A 23,840-nucleotide genomic window follows, 5' to 3' on the forward strand; every position below is an offset into this window, starting at 1 on the left:
CTCGAATTCAATAAATAGTGTGTGCCAAATGCCAGCAGACTGTAGGCTATTCATACCAAAGGGTTATTACTTTAAACAACAGGATTTTTTCCCCTCAGGCTTTTATGATTACTGATGTGCTCTTCTTCTCCTAATGAATATTTAACTTAATAAGAATGCTTAGCTACTGTGTATATCCACTCAGCTCTTGTTTATTCCTAAATAGGGAAATTTCATCCTGTTTGCTTTTTACATTAAAGTCCTGCTGTAGCTCACAGACAGAGGGAAGCATGTTAGTGAGATTACTCATATCCCCCCCTCCCTGCCCAAAATAATGTCCTCCTAATTCCCCTGGATACACTCAAAGCAAAGCTCCCAGTTTCCTGATATGGGCTGGGGAGGGGAATGAGTTCTTTTTTTTAGCAAATCTTGAAGAAGTCACTTCCTGAGTTGTCTGACATGCAGCCAGAGCACTGAGGATTCAAACTTTCAGTGATTATCTCTGTGCAAAGGACTAGTTCAGGAGGGTATTAAAATAGTAAACAAAGCAAGACCAAAACATCAGATAATTTAACAAATCCATCCACAGGACCAGAATAACAGAAACAAGCAGACTTCCATCTGCTTCTGAGCAGGACTCTATCCAAATCAAGCCCTAAGAACAGCAGCTATACAAAAGAGAGTTGGCATACACTACTAGAGCAGCCTCTTTGGAAAACAAAAGGCTACATGCAGACCTGCCATGTGACCAGCAAGTCTACTCAGAGGTGGAACAGACTTGGATGGTGAAAACTACATTCAGGCAAAAGTGTACCCAAATGTTCACAGAATCATGAGTCATAATAGTCAAGAAGTGGACACAATCCAGATACCCAACAACTAGCGAAATGGAGAAATAAAATGTGGCAAATATCTATAGACAGGAATATTATTTGGTCATGTTCACCCATGCTGTATCACATGTTCCATATTAGCTGTAAGTTATATGAGTCTCCACTTTGAGAATCTCAAGGCAAAGTACTGATAGATCTGGGTATTCTAGATGGCTAGATGGTCATGGGGGAATGACCATCTAGAAGAGTGAGCTGCCCCTGGGAGCAGCTGAGGTGGAGGAGGGGATCCTGCAGACAGCTGGGGGATAGGCTGAGGCCAGGGCTGTTTCTATACCATGTATTTTTTCAGCCTCCAGCTTTTCATTCAGAAAAAACTGTTAATGTGGCAAATTAGCTTGTTTCATCCTAAAAAACAGTATACTAAGTGAAAGATGCTAGACACAAAGTGCTACATATTACACAATCCTATTTATATAAATCAGAGCAGGCAAATCTACAGAGACAAAGTAGACTAGGACTTCTGGCCACCTAGATCTGGAAAATGGTTGAGTTATGGGTAAAGGAGGGCTTATTACTAATGGGGCACAGGGTCTCTTTTGGGGTGATGAAAATACTCTAAAACTGATGGTTACTGCACTCACTGGGCACAAGCTCCACAATTCTCCAGCCCGGGCCTGGGCAACCACCACTGTACCTTCTGTCTCTATATATCTGAACCCTTGTTTCATCTCTATTTTCCTGCAAAGACTTATGGTAAGTTTTCCAAGTGTCCTTTTCAAAAATCATGTAACGGAGATGGAGTAAACATAAATTAGATTTGGATTTTTAAAAAAACTTTTTGTTAGTTGGTGCAGAAATACTTGTCTATAATCCTAGCCTTCCTAAGAGTGGTGGAGGATTTTGAGGTCAAGGTCAGTCTGAGCTACATAGTGAAAATTTATCTCAAAAACAGAGAAAGAATAAAATAATAGTAACTTTTTGTTGAGAGGTAAAGAATTTGTTATCTCTCAATTACCACTGGCCACAGGTTATGGCCTCTGATCTGTATAGCATGGAACAAGACACTTATCTGTAGGCAGTGGGGAAAATCAGGGACAACAAGAGTTTGGCTTTGGCAGTTTAAAGTGTTCCAAGTTAGGTGCCAGTGGCTCATACCTGTAATCCTAACTACTCAGGAGGCTGAGATCTGAGGATCAAGATTTGAAGATAGCCTGGGAAGAAAAGTCTAAGATTCAGCACCTCCAATTAACTAGGGAAAAAAACAAAAGCAGACGTGTGGCTCAAGTGGCAGAGTGTCAAGCCTTGAGAGAGAAAAAAAAAAAAAGAGCCAAGGCAGAATGCAAGGCACTAGTTCAAGCTCTTGTACCATCACCAAAAATGAAACAGTGTTCCGAGGTTTGTACCACTGTGCATAGGACTGCTTTCTGTATTTCCATGTATGTACACCACAGTTTAAAAGTTGTTCAAAACTGAAAGTAAGGACTAGTGTATTTTAATGGTGACATTTGCCCCCAGACTGGCCTGATGCTTGCCTCATGTCACCTGTCTACAGCTTGCACTCCTCACTTCCCTGCAGATAGGAGTGTCAGCTTTAGAGCCATGGGTGATGGGAAAGCAGGGGCTCCAGTGTTGCCAGGGCGGCGGTACTCACTTCATCAGTTTCTGCTTTGTGGCAGAATCTTTGAAGCTTCTGAATTCTTCTCCTGCTTTGATCTCATAGAACTGAGGCCTCAGCACCGTCTGCTGGTCCTCCTTCAGCTGCTCCCGCCGTTTTTCTCTCTCCTCCTGCTGCAGAAGTCGACGCTGCTTCCTGACCTCTTCCACCCAGCCCTTTTCATCATCGGAACTTTCTGAGCTTTCTGCATCACTCGGTTTTCCTTCCAGTTCTTCCTCTTCTTCCTGAAATTAAAAATAGTAAAAGGAGCTCCTTTTCCCCAAACACTGACTTGTTTTTTTCTTTTAAATACAATTAGCCCACTAGAATAAGTGACCGCTGCTCTACTGTTTACATCAGAAGAAATTCTCTCATTAAATAAGGCATACTCATAGCTGAATGTCAGACAATTAGCATGCAAGTATAATCAGAAGCATTCTAAGTTATATGGAAGATGGGTATGAAATTGCAAGCTTAAATGATACAGAGTACATTACTTTTTCATGAAGTTCTTGTTGCTCTAAAAGTCTTAGTTTCTTCTTCCTTTTCTCACTAATTTTTGAAACAAGTGGGTTCAAAAGCCTAAATTCTTCACTTTCTTCATCGACTTGGAAGTCAGGGTTCTCAAACATAACTTTAAATCGATCATCAGTGAGAATATTAGGAAGGCTCTGCAAGAAAAAGAAGAGAAAAAGGTTGTAAATATTTAAGTCAATATCTGATTAAAATCTAACCAGAAAGGGCTTGGTTCCTTTGGCTCATGCTTATAATCCTGGCTACTCAGGAGGCTGAGATCTAAGGATCGTGGTTCAAAGCCAGCCCAGGCAGGAACATCCATGAGATTCTTATCTCTAATTAACCACCAAAAAACCAGAAGTGGTGCTGTGGTTCACGTGGTAGAGTGCTCGCCTTGAGCTGAAGAGCTCAGGCACAGCCCAGGCCCAGAGTTCAAGCTCCATGAGTGACAAAAAATAAAAACAAACAAATAAATAAAATCTAACCAGAATGATGGCTTTGAAAATCATTCACCGCCAAAATTTATATGAAACATTTTTCTTTAATATTTTTAGTGCAAAAAACTTTTTAAGAAAATACATAATTTTTTGAAACATGGCCATCTTTTCCTTCCCTCCCTTTCTTCTTGTCAGTTGTGGGGGCTGGGAAGGTGGCTCAATGGTAGAGTGCTTGTCTTGCATCCTGAGGCCCTGGGTTTGATTCCTCAGCACCACATAAGCAAAAAGAAAAAAGCTGTAAGTGGCTCTGTGGCTCAAGCAGTAGAGCGCTAGCCTTGAGCTGAAGAGCTGAGGGACAGCATCCAGGCCCAGAGTTCAGGCCCATGACTGGACCCATGCCCCCCCCCCCAAAAAAAAAAAGAATGTCATGGACTTTTCTGCCTGGGGTGGCTTTGAACTGCAATCCTAAGATCTCAGCTTCCTGAGTAGCTAGGATTACAGACGTGAGCCACTGGTGCCTGGCTGAAACATGGCCCTTGAAGCACAGCAATTATACTAAATGAAAGTGAGTCAACTTCATATTCATATAGCAGTAAGAAATTTTCAAAGCAGTGGGGTGGGGGTTGTTTTTCAGGACAAGATCACAGACTCCAAGTAAGGCATCTGGAAACATACAGATGCTTCCAACCCTTGTAAGGGCTGCTTCCTCGTTTTCTTTGCTACATCATTTAATTGCTCTCAAGGATAAAGCATATTTTTCATATATTACAACTCTGGCTAAGTACTCAGACCCATTTGGATAGCTCAGAACTGACACCTGAATTCTTTTCATCTGTACCTTTCTAAACAGAAAGCTTCCTGAAATGTATTGTAACCATCTATTCACTGAAAATGACTGGTGCCCTCAAACTTGGGGCTCTTTCCTTGTGTGTTTTTAGTAAGCTGCAGGCCTGGAAGCCAGATCAAACGACTCCCTCAGGAATGGACTGTCAGTCAGAGTGTGGTCTGAGACAGAACTGGATATCTTTTACTGTCTGACCCTCCACTACTCAGAATAAAGTTGTAAGTATATGAGTTGTTTGACAGAACTATACAAAAATCTTGTAAATCATTAAAAGAACATGGCCTTTTATTAGTTCCCTGGCCTCATTTGTTAAATCCTGACCCAAAATCCCACAAGTCTTCCCTGATTTAATATTACATCCAAAACAGACTTATGCCCAAGGAAGAAATAGGAAGATCTAGTTCCTGACCCCATCTCATGAAGAATTAAAGAGCTACAGAGTCTGCTACAAGACATGGTACAAGTCTGCAACAAGAGACAGCGCAGAAGGGTTCCCAGGGATGTGGATCTTTGAGAAGGCTGGGAAGAGAAAAGCAGAAATAAGAACACTGAGATTTGAGCTGAATAGTAGTGAATTGCCTGATATCATAAGACTGGCATAATTTGAAAAGGTCTTTCAATCATCTCAAGCTAAAAAGGATTATGAACATCATGATGTTACACTGAAGGTGGGTGAGAGGAGCACTATAAAGAGGAGAGAGGAGTGACAGATGATAAACAGGGGTGTCTCAGTGATCTCAGCTGACCATAGAACATTGCTGAAAATATAGCACAGCATGGTATACAGTGGGCTGCTGAGGGGCAGTCTAGTCCTCTGGGAGACTCAGAGGCCACGAATAGGACAGAGGCAGGTCTGGACTAGGATAATAGGAACAGAAAAGTATTATTATGAGATCCATTTGTAAATCAGAACTGAGATACAGCAATCGGTGAGGCAGGAGGCAAGAATTCAAAACAGGGTTAGAAACACCTGTCTACTATCCACCTTATGTGACTAGACAGACACTGGTAACTCCATGAGGTAGAATCCATCACTAGAGCATTAAGGAAAAGGCATATGCTAAGTGGTAAGACATGATGCTCTATTTAAGATATAAGTGTGATGTAGGTGTCTGTCATTTTGGTTCTGATGACAGCATCAGGTCTCTGGGAACAATGTCTCAGGACTTAGTAGATAGGAAGGTGCTACTAGGTAAATTGTGGAGTTATCTGATCTGGATATTTAAGTCAATGGCTATGTGCCCATTTTTAGGTTAAAAAACAAGGCAATCTTTTCTTTGTATCTTATTCTATTTATTAAAGTAATAACCATATTTAATAAATAATGGTGAAAATATGCTTCTGGTACTTTTTTGTTGTTGGTAATTTCTTTCTTTCTCCCCTCCCCAGCCTCCTTCCCCCCACCCCTGCCCCTGCCTTCCCTTTCTTCTCCCCCTCCTCCTCCTTCTGCTTCTCCTCCTGCTTCTTTTCTCCTCCTGCTTCTTCTTCTGCTTTTTTGCACTGGTTAGTGCTCTACCAACTAAGACATGCCTCCAAACTCTGCTTCTAGTAAGCATTTTTTTTTTCTTTTTTTATGCTGGTCCTAGGGCTTGAACTCAGGGCCTGAAACTTTTTGTTTAAGGCTGGTTCTCTACCACTTGAGCCTATTTTTTGCCTTTTGGTGGTTAATTGAAGTAAAAGTCTCACAGACTTTCTTGCCCAGACTAGCTTCAAACCTCTTGAGTAGCTAGGATTTCAGACACAAGTCACCAATGTCCAGCTTTTTGTTTTTTGTTTTTTTGTGGTCCAGACGTGGGGCCTGAACTCTGGGCCTGGACTTCAGCTTAAGACTAGCGCTCTACTACTTGAGCCACAGCGCCACTTATGTTTTTTTTTCTTTTTTGCGTATGTTTTAGATGAACAATGACAAAGTAATTTTTCTTTTTTCTTTTTTTGGTTCTGGTCGTGGGGCCTCAACTCTGGGCCTGGGAGCTGTCCCTCAGCTCTTCAGCTCAAGGCTAGCGCTCTACCACTTGAGCCGTAGCACCACTTCTGGCTTTTTTCTTTTTGCTTATGTAGTGCTGAGGAATCGAACCAGGGCCTCACGCATGCAAGGCAAGCGCTCTACCACTGAGCCACCTTCCCAGCCCCTACAAAGTAATTTTTCTGATCCAGCTATAAAACTATTTCTCCTGGGCATTTTTCCTTAGTCTGTTTTTTCATTGCTGTCTTCAAGTTAGTAAAATGCTTGTGACTGTTCATACGGGTCTGACCAGTGATGTACCCTATAAACATGCATATATACATGCTTAACATGGGCCACTAACATCTGGAAAACATCTGAAAGCACCATCTATCCTAGAGTCCTTTTTCAAAGTGTGAAATCTGCAGATCTTAGTAGGTGCTTATTATTACTATTCTGTCAAAAAAATAGTAACATACAAGAGTGATATCATTTAAAGTATAGATTCTGCAGCCTTGTCGTTCTCTGCGTAGAAGAGAGGAGGAGGACCTGGCGGGGGCCAGCGCTGTCCTGGGGAGGAAGAGTGTGCTGATGACAGGAGAGGACATGAAGGCTGGCACCTACAGCTGAGGTGCCCTTTGTCCCCCGGGCTCCCAGGCTCTTGCAACCTGCAGGTGTCACTTCTCATCATGCTGGCCACTAGGCCTTCACCAGTGGAAAGAGCTGAGGGAGACCTCAGATCTTCCCCAAATGATCTGGCTGGTCCCTCCCTCAGAATTGTCATGTGCTTTCCAATTCCTGCACTCTTCACTATGAGTAGCTAACCAAAGATCACATTAGGAAAAACTAATTTTTTTTTTTCAAGAAAACTCTCTAGCACTGAAGATACATTTCTAGGTTGAAGGGCTCACCAATCAGTCAGCCATTTGGGATAGAGTCTGCCCTGCAAATGAGTGTTCAACACAGCAAAGGCTACTCATGTGAGCAGACACTTCCCCTTTTACTGAAGCAACTCTATTCATCACTTTCTGGGAGAAACAGCATCTTAAAATTGCATTTACTAAATCCAAATTCACTGACCACTCATCTGGATTGGAAAATAGTAGGATGGAAATTACATTCTTTCAAGAAAACTCAAGGTTCTTCTAATCCTTTTTCCAACAAGTGTTGAAGTGGTATGAATCCTTAGGAAAATGACAAAGGGAAATTCCAATATTAGAAGGCAATCAGTCCAGGGAGACCCAGAAGTAACTTCTTTAAGCAGGTACCTGCATAGCTGTCTTGAGGGAGGTCTAGATACATGCTACAGAGCTAGGGCTTGATTAGTGCTGACCATGCAGACAACCAGAGAAACAATGACTAACTACAGGGAAATAGAAGTTGGGTGAGAGATTGAGGCAATAATCAGTTGGCTCTTGCTAGGCAGTAAAGAACATTTATACAGTTGTAATAAGGTAAATGCCAAAATTACTGACTTAACCAAAATTACTCCATAGCTTTATTGGAATGCAAGGGATTAAAAAAATGCTTAACTCTAAATGCAATATTAAGAGTTTTACATTGAGTTGATCAATTAATAAGGCAAAAATGTTCATCTCCAAGGAAATAAAAATGAGAGGAGAAAAAAGGAAGATATGGACAATGGGATAGCCATTTCTCCCAACAGACCTATAGAAACATTTAGATCGTTGTTTCCTTTTTTCTTTTTCTTTGTGTGTGTTGAGGGAAGGGGGCATGGGGAGCATGCATGCACTGGTACTGGGCTTGAACTCAGGGCCTGGGCACTGTCCCTAAGCTTTTCACTTAAGCCACACCTCCACTTCTGGCTTTTTTTGGAGATAAGAGTCTCACAGACTTTCCTGTCCAGTCTGGCTTTGAACTGTAATATTTAGATCTCAGGTTCCTTGAGTAGCTAGGCTTATAGACATGAGCCAGTGTCTGGCTATAACCACTTTTTAAAATTATGTATAACTATAATAAAATTAATTGGTACTAAAAATGCTTCATACATATTTTGGATATTCAAACAACCTGATCCCACCCAAAAGATCTGTATATATCCTATCTACTCTTGGAAGAGATGGATTACTTTTATATAAATGGCATGTAGCAGTTCCTGAGGATGTTAAGACACTTCTTCTATGGTCTTCCATCCCCAGAATACACACAGCCTGGAGATCTCAGATGCTGATCTCAGCCTGACCAAGCTGCAGAACCTATGAAGAGTTCAGTCACATAGTGACGTAAAGGCTAACCTGCAGAAAATGGCTCTAAGCACCCAAACCTTTCAAATCAAACAGATCAAAGACACCCATGCAACTCAAAGCATTTGGCCAACTGAACATATGTATTTGCTAAAAGAATGATTAGTTCCTAATTAGCATTGTTTGGATAACATCCAGATAACGCTTATTGACACTATGTGGTGGGTCACTTCTCATTGTGGGTTGTACATCAACTGTACGGTAAACAGCTTATTAGACTTTTACTATGTTATCAGTGGTAGCAATGTTTGGGAGCATATTTCTGTCTGCTTCCATTTAATTCCAGTAGCAGCCTAAACAGAACAGCCCTGCAAGGTACTAACTTTCAAGTTAGGAGATATTGGGCTATAAAGCTCTGGAGGTTTTGAAGACCTCATTTCAAAAGCAAGACTGCTGACCTGCTAATAGATTAGTAATTCTTTGAAGTATTCTTTACAATTATAATGAAAGATTTTTTTCCTTCACTCAGGAGTGATTTAAAAGCTTCATTTTACATAAGATAAAGCTGATAAACAACAAAATGATATAAACTTTTCTTATTCTTCTTTTTTGTGATAGTGAGGTCTGAACTCAGGGTCTCTCACTCAGCTTGTGATCTTACCACCTGAGCCATACCTCCAACCACGCCTTCAGCTGGTTATTTCGGAGATGCTATCTCTCAGTCTTTTTTGCCTAGATTGGCTTTGGACTTTAATCCTTGTGATCCCAGCCTCCTGAGTAACTAGGATTACAGGCAGGAGCCACCAGTGCCTAGTTTTTTTCTAGAAACAGCTTCAATTTTGGAAGACTATGTACTGTGTCATTTCTCGAATGAAACTGAGCTTGGCTAACAGGATCTGTTTTGTATTAGCAAGTCAACAAAAAGCAAATCCAGGGCACATTGTAAATACTTTCTAGAAAAATTCTGTTACCAGGACCCATGGCTCCAAATAGCCAGGAAGAAAAAAAATGGCTCTTCAATAGAAGGTAAACTCTTTTACGGTTCTTCCTCCTTACACCTGTAGCAGAAACAGTAGCCAGTCAATGAGTATTTGCAGGATATACTTCAAATAACTTGGATCCAAAAAAACAAATGCCATCTTGACTGTGAACTAGAAAAAATGAGCTCTCTTCTTCCTTCGGAAGCTCCCAGGTATGTGAACACAAAGATCACTTCCACTGACCTTATAAAATGACATTATGAAACTGAGAATCTGAGACACGGATTTCATTGCAGATAATATTCAGGGCAGGTATTGTACTCACAAAGCACCCACAGATGTACAACGTGGTTTGCTGAGTATTTGTGTAACAAAAGCTCCCATAAATCCCTAGGTAAGTACTAGATGGGTACATGATCGGTGGTCTACAATGGCACAACTTTCAAAGCTTGTTGGTGACTGGTTCTTGAATTTAAGCGGTCAGTTCCCATAATCTAGAGGCACCAGTTGTTATTTTGCCTTGTCCAAAAGGCAAACATAGGCAACATTTCACAAAAATGGTAATTGAGAAAGAAATGGACAAGAAAGATGAAACTGTAGCAGGAAACAGAGGGACATGGAGAGGGAGAAGGAGTGAAAGGAGAGAGAGGGAGGGGAAGGAAGGAGGCAGAGAGAACAGGAGAAGAGCTGGCTATGGGAAAGCAGGATACTGATACAAAGTCACAGCAAGGTGAATGAGGAAGAGGGCTGTGGCAAAGAAGGGCAATGTTCCTGTGGGAGTAACATTGGTAAAAAGCCTTTATCTTAATGGAGCTCTGGGAGACAGGACAGGGATAAAACTTCAGAATCTCACCCAGACCCCGGATCTCTGGCTAAGGGAGAAAACAGTGCTGGCTCTTACTAAAGCACTCACTGTCTCAAAAATACTCTGGATAGGGCTGGGAAGGTGGCTCAGTGGTAGAGCGCTCGCCTTGCAGCATGCAAGCCCTGGGTTCGATTCCTCAGCACCACATAAGCAAAAAGAAAAAAGCCAGAAGTGGTGCTGTGGCTCAACTGGTAGAGCGTTAGCCTTGAGCTGAAGAGCTGAGGAACAGCGCCCAGGCCCAGAGTTCAGGCCCCATGACCAGATCCTCAAAAAAAAAAACAAAAACAAAAACAAAACTCTGGATAAGTGTTTTTTTGTTTTTCTTTTCTTTACAAAAATAAAATATGCCAGGCGCCGGTGGCTCACAGCCTATAATCCTCAGGAGGCTGAGATCTGAGGATCATGGTTCAAAGCCAGCCCAGGCAGGAAAGTCTCTGAGACTCTTATCTCCAATAAACCACCAGAAAACTGGAAGGGCGCTGTGGCTCAAGTGGTAGAGCGATAACCTTGGGCTGAAGAACTGAGGGACAGCGTCCAGGCCCAGAGTTCAAGCCCCACAACCAACAACAACAAAACTAAATAAAGCACTTAAATATACTTTGTTTCTAATGTGTTACAGTATACTAAATAGACTCTAATTTTCTTAAGTTAGCTACACATTTACAGTAAAAGAATTTCTAAGGTTTTAAGAAAACCATTAAAGGTTGGTGATTTCTCCCACTGATGAAGAGGATCGAGGACCACTTTGCTTGTTTCCGACTCTCATGTCATCTAGCCCATCCTGCTCTAATGTGTATCCTGTCAACCTCAAGTCCCCCACAGAAAAGGGGAACAATGAGGCTGAGCTCCTACATCTGTACAACCATGGAGCCCCGTGAAAGGGTCTGGTGTAGAAGTAAAATGAAAACAGAGCCCCTCTGTAACTTTTAAGCCATGTGGGGCTTAAAAGCCTGAGCATGGGGCTGGGAAGGTGGCTCAGTGGTAGAGTGCTTGCCCTGCATGCATGAGGCCCTGGGTTCATTTCCTCAGCACCGCATAAGCAGAAAAAGCTGGAAGTGGTGCTGTGGCTCAAAGTGGTAGAGCGCTAGCCTTGATCTGAAGAGCTGAGGGACAGTGCCCAGGCCCAGAGTTCAGGCCCTACAACTGGACCTCCCCCCCAACCCCGAAAAAAAAGCCTGAGCACAAGACATACATGGAATGCACATGCCTCCAGCCTGTGCTCTCCCCTGCTCTCTTCCTGAGAATGCTTCTGGCACGTGGGTTACTTCCACTGAGCTCGGGAAGGTGACAACGTGCAGCTGGGAAGGTATATCCCAGCCATCCTCAGGCAGCATGGATGCTGAAAGTCACAGAGCAAGAAGCGCTCACATCTTACTGCTTGAAGGTATACTCATACACTTACACACAGTGGTGCAGAGCCACAATATGTTATGGACATAAATTTTAAATATAAGTCTGTCACTGTTCAGCACTGGCATATTATTCATGTAATGAAAAAGGGAACACAAAAGCCATCTATTTATTTACTTAAGCCTTCCAAAAATTGATTTAAATAATACATTAAGAGAATCTACTAGGCTGGGTGCTGGTGGCTCATGCCTGTAATCCTAGCAACTCAGAAGGCTCAGATATGAGGACTGAGGTTCAAAGCCAGCCAGGGCAGGAAAGTCCGTGAGACTTGTATCTCCAATAAACTACTCAGAAAAAGCCAGAAATGGAGCTGTGGCTCAAGTGGTAGAGTACTAGCCTTGCACAAAAACATCTTAGGGACAGTGCCCAGGCCAAAAAGGAAGGGGGAGAGAATATACTAGACTAGATGAAGGAATGCTGGAAGAGGCTGAGGAAGAGAGGCCAGCAAGAGAGTCGTGAGTCTGAATTGACATACAAGTCATAGCAAAGCATATCCCATCTGTCCTTTCATGTTCCAGAAGAAATGGACACTTCAAAGCTAAGGGAGTCATCTACTACTATACAACCAGACCCTGGTTCTGATGAAGGAGGAATTGAAACTGAGATGCACAAGAGCTCACCTCGCTCCAATTCAGTTACATGCTTCAAAAGCAGAGAGCAGAGAAAGAAGGAACTAAAAGACTAAAAACCTCCTGAGAGCTCCTCAGGTTGGCCCAGATCTAGAAGGCAGGTCCCTTCCTTGAAGACACAGGTGCTACAGGCTCTCACAGTCTGGCTATGCCTAACTACACCTGGTTCTCTGCTTGCCTGCTCCAAGCAGATAAGAAAACAGGGCTGGAGAGGACCCAGGAAGTCTTATATATCTGGAAAACTATAAAAGTCTCTTCTCAGGACACCACCAATTAAACAAAGCACTAACCCTTATTCATTATATGATTCATCTGGGTCTATTGTCACATCAGAAAAGTAGGGAGTAATTGCATGTCAGCCTGGGTGCTCCCAGTAATGCAAAGGCTTAATTTAAAAAGAAAAAAAAAAGGGCTACTTGAGACAGGTGTTGGTGGTTGAGGTCTGTTATCCTATCTACTCAGGAGACAGAGTTGAAGGATCATGATTCAAAAACAGACTGGGCTGAGCGCAGATGGCTCAGACCTGCAATCCTAGCTATTGAGGAGGCTGAGATATGAGGATGGCAGTTCAAAGCCAACCTGGGCAAGAAAGTCCTTGAGACTCTTATCTCCAATTAAACACCAGAAAATTGGAAGCGGCTCAAGTGGTAGAGCGCTTGCCTTGAGCTAAACAGCTCAGGGACAGCACTCAGGCCAAGTTCAAGCCCCACGACCAACAAACAACAACAGCAACAACAAAACAATCTGGGCAGAAAAGTCCTTGAGATTCCAATTCCCTAACTTTATTAGGCTAGCGAAGTTCAAAGCTCAGAAATGCCAAAAACAACAAAATAAAGTCAATTCTGAAAAACAAACTTAGTTAATACAGAGAAAAACACTAAACAATCTAAAAACTTCACAATGAAAGGATTAAGTAAATTATAATACATTCATAAGACAGATTATATAGCCATTAAAATACTTAAAAAGAATTTTAATGCAATGGGAAACCACCTGTGGTATATTATTGAACATAACATATAAAGATGATTTTGCTAGTAGAAGTTTAAAATTTTAAGTGAATTAAGACAGGAAGGAAATTGACTAAATATTATGGATATTTTTCCTTGACATAGTTTTCTTCTTGACACGTTTGTCCTATTTTCCAAACTTTTCATGTTTAGTAGATGCTACCTTTTAAGTAAGTAAGCAAGGATAAAACAAAAAAGAAACTATCCTACAAGCATTAAGTAAAATAAATAAAAAAGATAAAGATTACTATCCAAAAATATACAGACAACTTAGAAAATCTTACCTTCACTTTCTTTTTCAATGTAGATTTCTGCTTCTCTTCTTCTTCTTCAATTAACTTAAGGGCCAGCTCTTTGTTCACTTTTGGCAATTTCTATGAAAAACAAAACTTGTAATATATCCACATTTTAGCATTCAAGGTTAATAGTTATGTGAGGAATTTCACAAATTCTTTTTTTTGTGTGCCAATCCTGGGGCTTGAACTCAGGGTCTAGGCACTTGCTCTTGGGATTTTTTCGCCCAGAGCCAAGTACAGAACTAAAGGCCTTGCACTTGCTGGGCAAGTGCTCTTCCACTGAGCTAAATCCCCAACCTCTCTCTAGGTTTTTTTGCTCAAGGCTGGTATTTTACCAATGGAGTTTACTTCCAGCTTTTTGGTGGTTAATTGCAGATGAGAATCTTACGGCCTTTCTGCCCAGGCTTGCTTCCAACTGAAATAATCAGATCTCAGCCTCCTGAGTAGTAGATAGGATTACAGGTGTGAACCACTAGAGTCTGGCTTAAGTCTTATTTTTAAATTTCTCCAGAGCAAGAAACAATGTAGATCCAAGGTATCAGGCAAGCCACACAGCCTGAACTCATCTTCCTGTGTCCCTTCCCAGCATGCAGAGCAGCTTGCTGGCAGGTCTGGAGCTGCAGCCTCTGATAGAGGTGCAGGTGCCTGCAAATGTGCTGCTAACGCATACTGCACACTGCTCCCAGATTGGCAAAATTCTACAGAATTGTAGATGGGAGTGACAGTTTTTCAGGTAAAGCTTTTAAAGTGCTAAGAGACCTATTGTCTTTTTTTTTTTTTTGTCGGTCGTGGGGCTTGAACTCTGGGCCTGAGCGCTGTCCCTCAGCTCTTCAGCTCAAGGTGAGCGCTCTACCACTTGAGCTACAGCGCCACTTCCGGTTTTCTGGTGGTTTATTGGAGATAGGAGTCTCACGGTCTTTCCTGCCCGGGCTGGCTTTGAACCGCGATCCTCAGATCTCAGCCTCCTGAGTAGCTAGGATTACAGGCGTGAGCCACCAGCGCCCGGCGAGACCTATTGTCTTCTTCCTCCTTGTTTTATGTTCCACAGTACACTAAGTAAAATACGACTGTGACAAGTATAATGAAAGCAAGGATAAAACACTCTACATCCTGGTCTCTGAGATACCTGGCAGAGACACACACACACACACACACACACACACACACACACACACACACACACACACACACACACACACACACACACACACACACACACACACACACACACACACACACACACACACACACACACACTTATTGCTCTTCAAAATTTTGTATACAAGGGGACAGGGACACAGGGAGAGTGACAGAGGAAGGCTGATTAGAAGACAGTGGAAATGTGTGGACCTGTCACAATGAAATCCTCCCTGGTTGTTTGTAACCTAATATATATGTGTATGTGTATATTTACATATAATATATACATACTATATATACATATATATATAGTATATAAAGTTCTGAACAAATAGTCTGGAAAATAGAAAAGGTACTAGATAACAAACAAATTACTGATATTTTGCACTGAAACAGCATATATGTGTGTGTCTGTGTGTATATGTATATATACAAAATGTATAGTGCTACCTATATATTTACCATGTATGTATTTTAAGCTGATGTTTGCTTGTTAAGTAACTGTATCACTCAGTGATTGAACTTAATCGACAGGACGCCAGGGAGACTGGAAGGCGTGAGCAGGCAGACAGGAAGCTCCTCCCTGTCTGCTCAGTGTCTGGGCTGGCATCACACAGTAACAGTTGTTCTCCATGGAAGCAACAGGTGGCTCCAGCAGCAGCGGCGGTGGACGCCAGTGTGCAGTTTCCAACATGCCCAGGGGCATCCTTGTTATGGCTCAGGAGTACCAGCCTGCAGCCTCTTCTCAGCCGTCTGGGTCCAGCCCTGAGGTGGTAGCTGCTTCCTGCAGTGGCCACACCTTAGTTCTCCAGTACTTGGCTCATTCAGGAGAATCCCTCTCTACCAGCATTAATGTGTCAGCTGTTTCCCAACAGTCCACTGACCCTTCTCACAACTCAGAGGGCCTGAGACACTGCACCCGTGTTTCTTCATACAGGTGACAGCAACAGGTACTCTAGATTATTTCCAACAACATCTTACCACTCACCTCACAAATAACACATACCAGAAGTGTAAGTAAAAGATGGAATTAAGGAAATACAAAATGAAAACTAACTGTACTTAATACTCAATGTCAAGTACATTGTTACCTTGAGCTGGACTCTCTGTGCACGTGTTTCTTCTATCTTCTGTCGAATTTTATCTTTCCTGTACTCTTCATAAGCAAATGGATTTACCATCAATTTCACCTTTTTAACATAACAAAATGAAGGAAAAAATGAGTAAGAATTAGTATTTTGCAGCATCTGTGCCATGAATATGGTACCAAAGTCACATAGCACCACACAGATCCTGTATAACTCCTGTGTTCACAAAAGTGCAAAAAGAAAGGGTGACAGCCTCTCTTCAGCCACCTGAAGGAGCTGTAGGTCTGTATTTACCTTGTGGTAGAGTCTTATATCCATGAAAAACCCATGCATGTATGCCCGGAGAAAAGGTGATCCGATGAGATGTGTGAGCCCTGGCAAGGTAAATGAAAGACGGAAAGCTCGATGAAAATGGACATTTTCTTTTTTTGGTTGGTTGTGGGGATTGAGCTCAGAGCCTGGGAGCTGTCCCTGAGCTCTTTCGTTCAAGGCTAGTGCTCTGCCACTCTGAGCCACACCTCCACTTAACAGTTTTCTGGTGGTTAATTGGAGATAAGTCTCATGGACATTCCTGCCTAGAGTGGCAGGAGAACCCCTGCCCCTCCTATACAAAGTAACAGTGCCTTTTTCCTCCAATTTAGGGATGTAGGTGGGTATAACATAAGCAGATCATTAAAATAAAACCCTCCCCCACAAAACCTAGCAAAACAACTTATTTTAACAAACTGTGTATCCTGTTTCATTCATTGGTTATTTTTGTGTGTGTTAGTGAGATGCTTCAACTCATGACCCTCCTGTCTCAGCTGAGGAGGATCATGAGCTTGAGGCTGGTCTGGGATACATAATGAGACCTTGTCTCAAAAAACAAGGATAAGAGGCCTGGCTAAAGTAATAGAGCACCAGCCTAGCAACTGTGAGACTCTGAGTCCAAGTGCCAGTACTGTCAAAAGCAAAATAAAAGTTAACCACCAACTTCAGTGGCAACTGGTAGAAAGTAATTATGCATAGGTTAACTGTGCCGTGAAATTTAGTTTAAAAAGTTTAAGAGCTGCTCAATTGCTCTAATTAGTACAAGATTCTATTCTTTTAATATTCAACTGCTAAGGTATATTTAGTTGTCCCCAAGACAGCTGAGCTGCCCAGACTTGTGGAGTGCAGATCTTCCATGTACTCCCCCTCAGTTAATGTGCTGGACAGCCCTTTGCTAACATTAGAACAAGGTAAGTAAAATCTACTCCTTTCATCCCACAAACAAGTGCTGGGCAAGCAGGATAAATACATTCTCTTCAAAGAGCTGCTGTGGATCAGGTAAAGAGCCTGGGTTAAGTGTCTGCTCTGAAATGTTAAGTGTCTGCTCTGTTACTTTGGCCTTCTTGTGCCTTGGTTTCTTTATCTATAAAATGGAACCACAATACCCATTTGATGTTTGTGAAGATTTAACTGGTAATATATAAAATACTTATAATGTTGCCTGGCACTCATTAGCTTTGCAAAAGGGTTTGCTATTTCTAGAAGACATTTCTTGGGCTTGGGATCTGAAAACATGAAGTAGCTACAGGCTATAGCCCTTGTCTGAAATGCTCGGTACCATCAGTATTTCAGTGTTTTTGGAACATCTACATAGCCCTTATTGGATCTTGAGTTTCTCCTAGGGGCCAAGTTTAAAGGCTTGCTCCCCAGAGTGGTGGTGTTGTGAAGTGGTGGAGACTTAATTTAAGAGATGGGGCCGTGTGTGTGTGTGTGTGTGTGTGTGTGTGTGTGTGTGTGTGTGTGTGTGTGTGTGTGTGTGTGTGTGTGTGTGTGTGTGTGTGTGTGTGTGTGTGTGTGTGTGTGTGTGTGTGTGTGTGTGTGTGTGTGTGTGTGTGTGTGTGTGTGTGATCATGAATGGGGGGTGCCCTTGTGTTTGACATGGTAAGTTCTCTACTGCTTGAGCCATGACCCCCAACAGCCCCCCTTCTTCTTCTTCTGTGATGTGTCATGCCTTCCACCAGGAGGTACTGTCTACCACAGGCTTAAACGCTACAGGTCGGCCTGACCATGGACTATAACCTCTAACACTGTCAGCCAAAATAAACTTTCCCTCTCTGGAAGTTAACATAAACATTTAGCAGAGTGAGGAAACTCGCACTATGTGAAGATCAAATGCTCCCAAATCTGAAACATTTGAATGTTATGTCACTTCTCAAAAAAATGTGAATTCTCAAGCATTTCAGATTAGAATGTTTGTTTGTGGTTCACGGGGCTTGAACTCTGGGCCTTGGCACTGTCCCTCAGCTCTTCAGCTCAAGGCTAGCACTCTACCACCTGAGCCACAGCACTCTACCACCTGAGCCACAGCGCCACTTCCATTTTTTTTTTTTTGAGTGGTTTATTGGAGATAAAAGTCACACAGCCTTTCCTGCCTGAGCTGGCATTGAACCATGATCCTCAGATCTCAGCCTCCTGAGTATAGCTAGGATTACAAGGTGTGAGCCACCAGCTCCCAGCTTTCAGATTAGAACGTACAATCTGTATTAAGGGTCTTCTGCATTTAAGATTTGAGTTCTTAGTTTTGAATTAGGTCTTTTAGGAACAAATCTAAAAGGGAACCACAAGCCATTTACTTTCAGTCTCTAAGACATTTTCAAAATGTGGTTACAATCAACTTATTATACCTATGAGAGGAAGCTGTTGAAGCTTAGGGTTCTGTCCTGTAGACAGGGTCACTGAATAATGCCAAACTGAAGGCCCTCTCTCCTTGTAGCCCAAATGCTCTAGCCAGTGCAGAGGATGTGGAGTATGGGAAAGCATCTGCCTGCACATGTGACCCCCTCTCCCCTCCCATCTCATCCCCCTTTGCTCTTCCCAGCTGAGCCTCTGCCCTTACCAGTTTAATTGTGATATAGAGAATAGGCTCAAGAAGGATATAGGCCCTCATACTTTGGGGGCATTTTTTTCTATACAGAGCTAGTATGGTAAAAAAAACATTATTTCTCATCTAAGACTCAAAAAGGCTTATGTTGACTTTACCTAAAATGTTCTCTAAGCACCAATTGTAAATCTGACAATTTATAGTATCTGATTGGCAGAAACATTTGAAATTGACTGGAGGCTCTGTCGGTTCTGTTTTTTTAAACTCTTTTTATTGTTATTATTGTTATTTTTTGGTGCTAGTACCAGGACTTCAACTTAGGGCTCCCTGCACTTGGTTTTCTTGCTCATGACTGGCACACTACATTTGAGGCAAGCCTCAGCCCAGCTTTTCACTAGTTACTTGGAGTGGCTTAAGTTTTTCGGGCTGACTTTAAACCACAATCCTCCCCATATCAGCCTCTCCTGAGCAGGAAGGGTTATAGGTGTGAACCACAAGCTGCCCAGGTATTGCTCAGTTAATCTGAATGTTCAAACCAATAAAACAAAAAATGGAAATAAAATAATTATATAAACTTTTTTTTTTTTTTTTTTTGTCGGTCGTGGGGCTTGAACTCTGGGCCTGGGCGCTGTCCCTCAGCTCTTCAGCTCAAAGCGAGCGCTCTACCACTTGAGCTACAGCGCCACTTCCGGTTTTCTGGTAGTTTATTGGAGATAGGAGTCTCACGGTCTCTCCTGCCCGGGCTGGCTTTGAACCGCGATCCTCAGATCTCAGCCTCCTGAGTAGCTAGGATTACAGGCGTGAGCCACCAGCGCCCGGCTTATATAAACATTTTTATCATATTTTTTTTACCTAAGTTTTCAAGGTCTTTCTTGGTGACAAATTTGTAATCATCATAAACCGTGCTCTCTGGATTCTCTTCCAATTCCTCTGTCAAGTTATCCAAAAAGGAGCACCACCTTGGAGCGGGACCCAAGACCTGTGGGTGTTCATTAAAGGGTTAACGTGTGTATCCTCAGTACATCAACCAATAATTAAGTAATTTTACACTCAGAATGTCTTAACTTAAAATTTTTTATGTCTAATAGAATAGCTAAAAATAACTACAACATATATAAGAAATAAGCATATAATGGAAATAAAGTAAGAATTTAGGCCTGGGAGGAAAAAAAAAAACCTAATCTAGAACATAAAGATATTAGTGAATATTCTTACATTAAAACTATTAAAATACAATAGTGCTAGTGGCTGATTACACCTGTAATCCTACCTATTGAGGAGGCAGAGATCTGAGGACCTAGGTTCAAAGCCAGCCCAAGCAGACAGATCCATAAGGTTCCTATCTCCAACTGAAAGCCAACAAAAAAGCCAGAAGTAGAGGTGTGGTTCAGGTGGTAGAGTGCTAGCCTTGAGTGAAAATAGCCAAGGGCCTTGAGTTCAAGACCCAGGACACACCTACCCCCCCCCCCCCCCCAATGATTCCGGTACTTTTAATCCATTCATTCACCACTTCCTTCACTCAGAAAAGTAGTATAATTCTATAAAAGGACATTTGGCATATATAAGAATAGTGCCAACCATAACAAACCCAAAATCTAAAATAAGAATTTTTCTTTTCTTTTTTTTTTTGGGTCCTGTCGTGGGGCCTGAACTCTGGGCCTGCATGCTGTCCCTCAGCTCTTCAGCTCAAGGCTAGCGCTCTACAACTTGAGCCATAACACCACTTCCAGCTTTTTTTTTCTTTTTGCTTATGTAGTGCTGAGGAATCAAACCCAGGGCCTCAGGCATTCAAGGCAAGCGCTCTACCACTGAGCCACCTTCCCAGCCCTAAAATAAGAATTTTTCAACTAGTCATTTCATCATTCATTATTCCATTCCATTCCATTCTGTATGGCCTCCTTCACTTAATGCATAAAAAAATTAAAATTTGGTGGGCTGGGAATGTGGCTTAGTGGTAGAGTGCTTGCTTAGCATGCACAAGGCCTTGGGTTTGATTACTTAGTACTGCATAAACAAAAAATAAAAATTAATTTAAAAAAGAAAAGAGCAAAAATAAAATTCGGTACCAGTGGCTGGCTCACACCTGTAATTCTAAGCCAGTCTAAGCAAGAAAGTCTATGAAACACTTATTTCCAATTAACCAGCAAAGGCTGGATGTGGAGCTGTGGCCTAGCATGACAGAGTACTTGCCTTAGCAAAGAAATGTCAAGGATAGTGCCCAGGCCCTGAGTTTAAGCCCTAGGACTGGCATCAAAAACAACAAAAATTCTAACGTATGGTATTCTTCAAAACGGCTGAGTTCGAGGTTTTAAGTGTTCTCAACACAAAAGGTATGTGAGGAAATGCATGTTGATTGGCTCACTCTAGCCATCCCATAATGTATAATATACATCTTTGAAAATGTGCAATTCAAGATTAATACAATGTATAAAATTTTGTATTACAATATATACAACTTTAATGAATTTAAAGCTTTCCCATACACAAAGTCTTCATATTTAACCTAAAATAAATGGCTATGGTTAAGTATAAAGTAATGCTAATGAATGACTGAGGAACAACAGACTGAACAGAATTTATTTTTATTTATTTATTTTTTTTGGCGGGGGGTCGGTTGTGGGGCCTGTACTCTGGGCCTGGGTGCTGTCCCTCAGCTCTTCAGCTCAAGGCTAGAGCTCCACCACTTGAGCCACACCGGCTTTTTTCTTTTGCTTAGGTGGTGCTGAGGAATCGAACCCAGGGCCTCATGCATGCAAGGCAAGCGCTCTACCACTGAGCCACCTTCCCAGCCCCTGAACAGAATTTATAACCAACCGTGACTGGGAAGGTGGCTCAGTGGTAGAGTGCTTGCCTTGCATGCATGAGGCCCTGGGTTCGATTCCTCAGCACCACATAAGCAAAAAGAAAAAAAGCCGGAAGTGGGGCTGTGGCTCAAGTGGTAAAGCGCGAGCCTTGAGCTGAAGAGCTGAAGGACAGTGCCCAGGCCCAGAGTTCAGGCCCCACGACCGGACCCCCCTCCCCCCCCAAAAAAAAACAACTAATGAGATGTAGTAGATTTCATAAAACACTGAATTCCTGGATACATTTCATTGTTGATACATATCTTTCCCAACAGTCTGCAGTATCCATTGAGGTCAATGCTGATTTCATGGGAAATCTGTTTGCTCTGTGGAAAAGATATACGAATGACCAACAACACTGGGTTCAGATGAAATGGAACTTCCAATGACAATTTACCTGTTTAATTCAATAATGCTCCATGACACAGGGAGAAGGGAAGTTAGAGGAAAAGTGTTGTAATGAAGGAAAACAGAACTATTTAACTTGTCAGGGAGGGGGATCAGGAGGAAAAAACTGGGAGAAAATAAGGGAAGAGACAACAAAGTTTAAAATGTGGCTTAGTGATACAGTGCTTGCCTAGCATATATGAAGCCCTGGGTTCGATTCCTCAGTACCAGTTAAACAGAAAAAGCCATAAGTAGCACTGTGGCTCAAGTGGTAGAATGCTAGCATTGAGCAAAAGAAGCTCAGGGGCAGTGCCCAGGTCCTGAGTTCAAGCCCTAGGACTGGGGAAAAGGAGAAAAGAAGAGAAGATTTAGACATTATAAAAATTCAAGTTAAGCCAGGCGCCAGTGGCTCATGCCTGTAATCTTAGCTACTCAAGAGGCTAAGTTCTGAGGATCACGGTTCAAAGCCAGCCTGGGCAGAAAAGTCTGTGAGACTCTTATTTCCAATAAACCACTAGAAAACTGGAAGTAGAGCTGTAGCTCAAGCGGTAGGGTGTCGCCTTGAGCTGAAGAGCACAGGGGCAGCGCCCAAGCCCAGAGTTCAAGCCCCACGACCAACCCCCCCCCCCCAAAAAAAAATTCAATTTAGAGCACGCTTCAGTGCTAATATATAAAAAACATTCTTCTACACCAGAGATACTGCTCAGGAAAATTTAAATCTAGCTATGGTAGGAATGCATGCAATTATGTGTCTAAATACAGGTCCAACACACATTTGAACATGTGTGTGTGCACATGCACGCGCACACAAACACACACACACACCCACACACACACCGAGTCATATAGAGCAATGCGCTGAGTCCACAGGGAAGATTTCTGGTTGGAAGGAACATGTAAGCAAGCTAGAAACCTCAGGGCTTCTTCTGAGAATGAGAGCTTAGGCACTTACAAATACCTGCTTCCAACTACTCATAAGCCTGAAGGAGCAAAGTTCTCCTGGACCAGGATGCCCTGTCTAAGACAGCTATCTTTTCTTCTTTCAGGTAGGACAAAAGAACACTATTAACCCTTTTGCAGAATATAAAACTTAAGATAACTTAATATATTCCCTTATTCTTGGGAAGTGGGTACTTTACCAGTTTTAAATGCAGAATTTCCTGTATCTAGAATAGTGCCTTCCAGTGTTCAGTGACTGATAAATCAACCTATTCATATACAAAGCACATGCAAATTTCATGCATACCAGCTACTAAAATGTAAAAGATCTTCCTTGGTAAAAGTATTTTCAAATTCTGGGTGTCCACGGCTCATACCTATAATCCTAGCTACTCAGGATATGAAAATCATAATTTGAAGCCAGCCATAGCAGACAAATCAGGTCTACAAGTGGAGGTATGACTCAAGTAGTAAAGTGCCAACAATGAGGGAAAAGGCTGAGAATAGGAGGCCCAGTAAACCCAAGTCTTGACACACACACAAAAGTATTTTCAAATGGATCTATTTGGGGTTGGTCATGTGGCTCAAGTTATAGTATGCCTGTTTATCAAACATGAGGCTCAGCGTGCAAACCTGAGTATTGTCAAAAATGACAGAGCATGAGAGAGAGACAAAGGAGGGAGAGAGAGGGAGGGAAGGAGGGAAAAAAGGAGAAAGAAAGGAATGGCAAAGGTGATAGTTTTTTTTCTTTAAGATCTATTATTTTTTAATTTGGATAAAAAACATTCACATATTTTCACCAGTACAGATATATGAATAGTTTCTGGTGAAAAGTTGGACCTAGTTTGATTTAGATGCAAACAAGTCCTAAGAGACCTCAAAATAAAGTGCAAGCATTCCTCCATATCCTCAAGGCATTGGTTTCAAGACCTTTGTGGACGCTACATGTGTGGAAATTCAAGTTCGTTATGTGCAGTGTGCAGTGTTTGTTTATAA

General features: G+C 42.1%; 1 protein-coding gene across 1 annotated transcript in view; it reads right to left on the minus strand.

Annotated features, from left to right (window-relative positions):
* Positions 1-23,840, minus strand: part of Nol10 (nucleolar protein 10) — a 94,251-nt gene that overhangs the window by 11,011 nt on the left and 59,400 nt on the right. The window contains exons 14-19 of the mRNA XM_070015259.1: positions 19,531-19,657; positions 16,122-16,201; positions 15,831-15,929; positions 13,588-13,677; positions 2,964-3,137; positions 2,464-2,711 (exon numbers count right to left, since the gene is read on the minus strand). Of these exons, the coding sequence (XP_069871360.1) occupies positions 2,464-2,711; positions 2,964-3,137; positions 13,588-13,677; positions 15,831-15,929; positions 16,122-16,201; positions 19,531-19,657 (818 nt within the window). The remainder of the gene's footprint in view (positions 1-2,463; positions 2,712-2,963; positions 3,138-13,587; positions 13,678-15,830; positions 15,930-16,121; positions 16,202-19,530; positions 19,658-23,840) is intronic.

The sequence above is a fragment of the Dipodomys merriami genome, unplaced genomic scaffold, assembly GCF_024711535.1.
Source record: "Dipodomys merriami isolate MVZ:Mamm:240054 unplaced genomic scaffold, mDipMer1.0.p SCAF_110, whole genome shotgun sequence".
In the NCBI taxonomy this organism is placed as follows: domain Eukaryota; kingdom Metazoa; phylum Chordata; class Mammalia; order Rodentia; family Heteromyidae; genus Dipodomys; species Dipodomys merriami.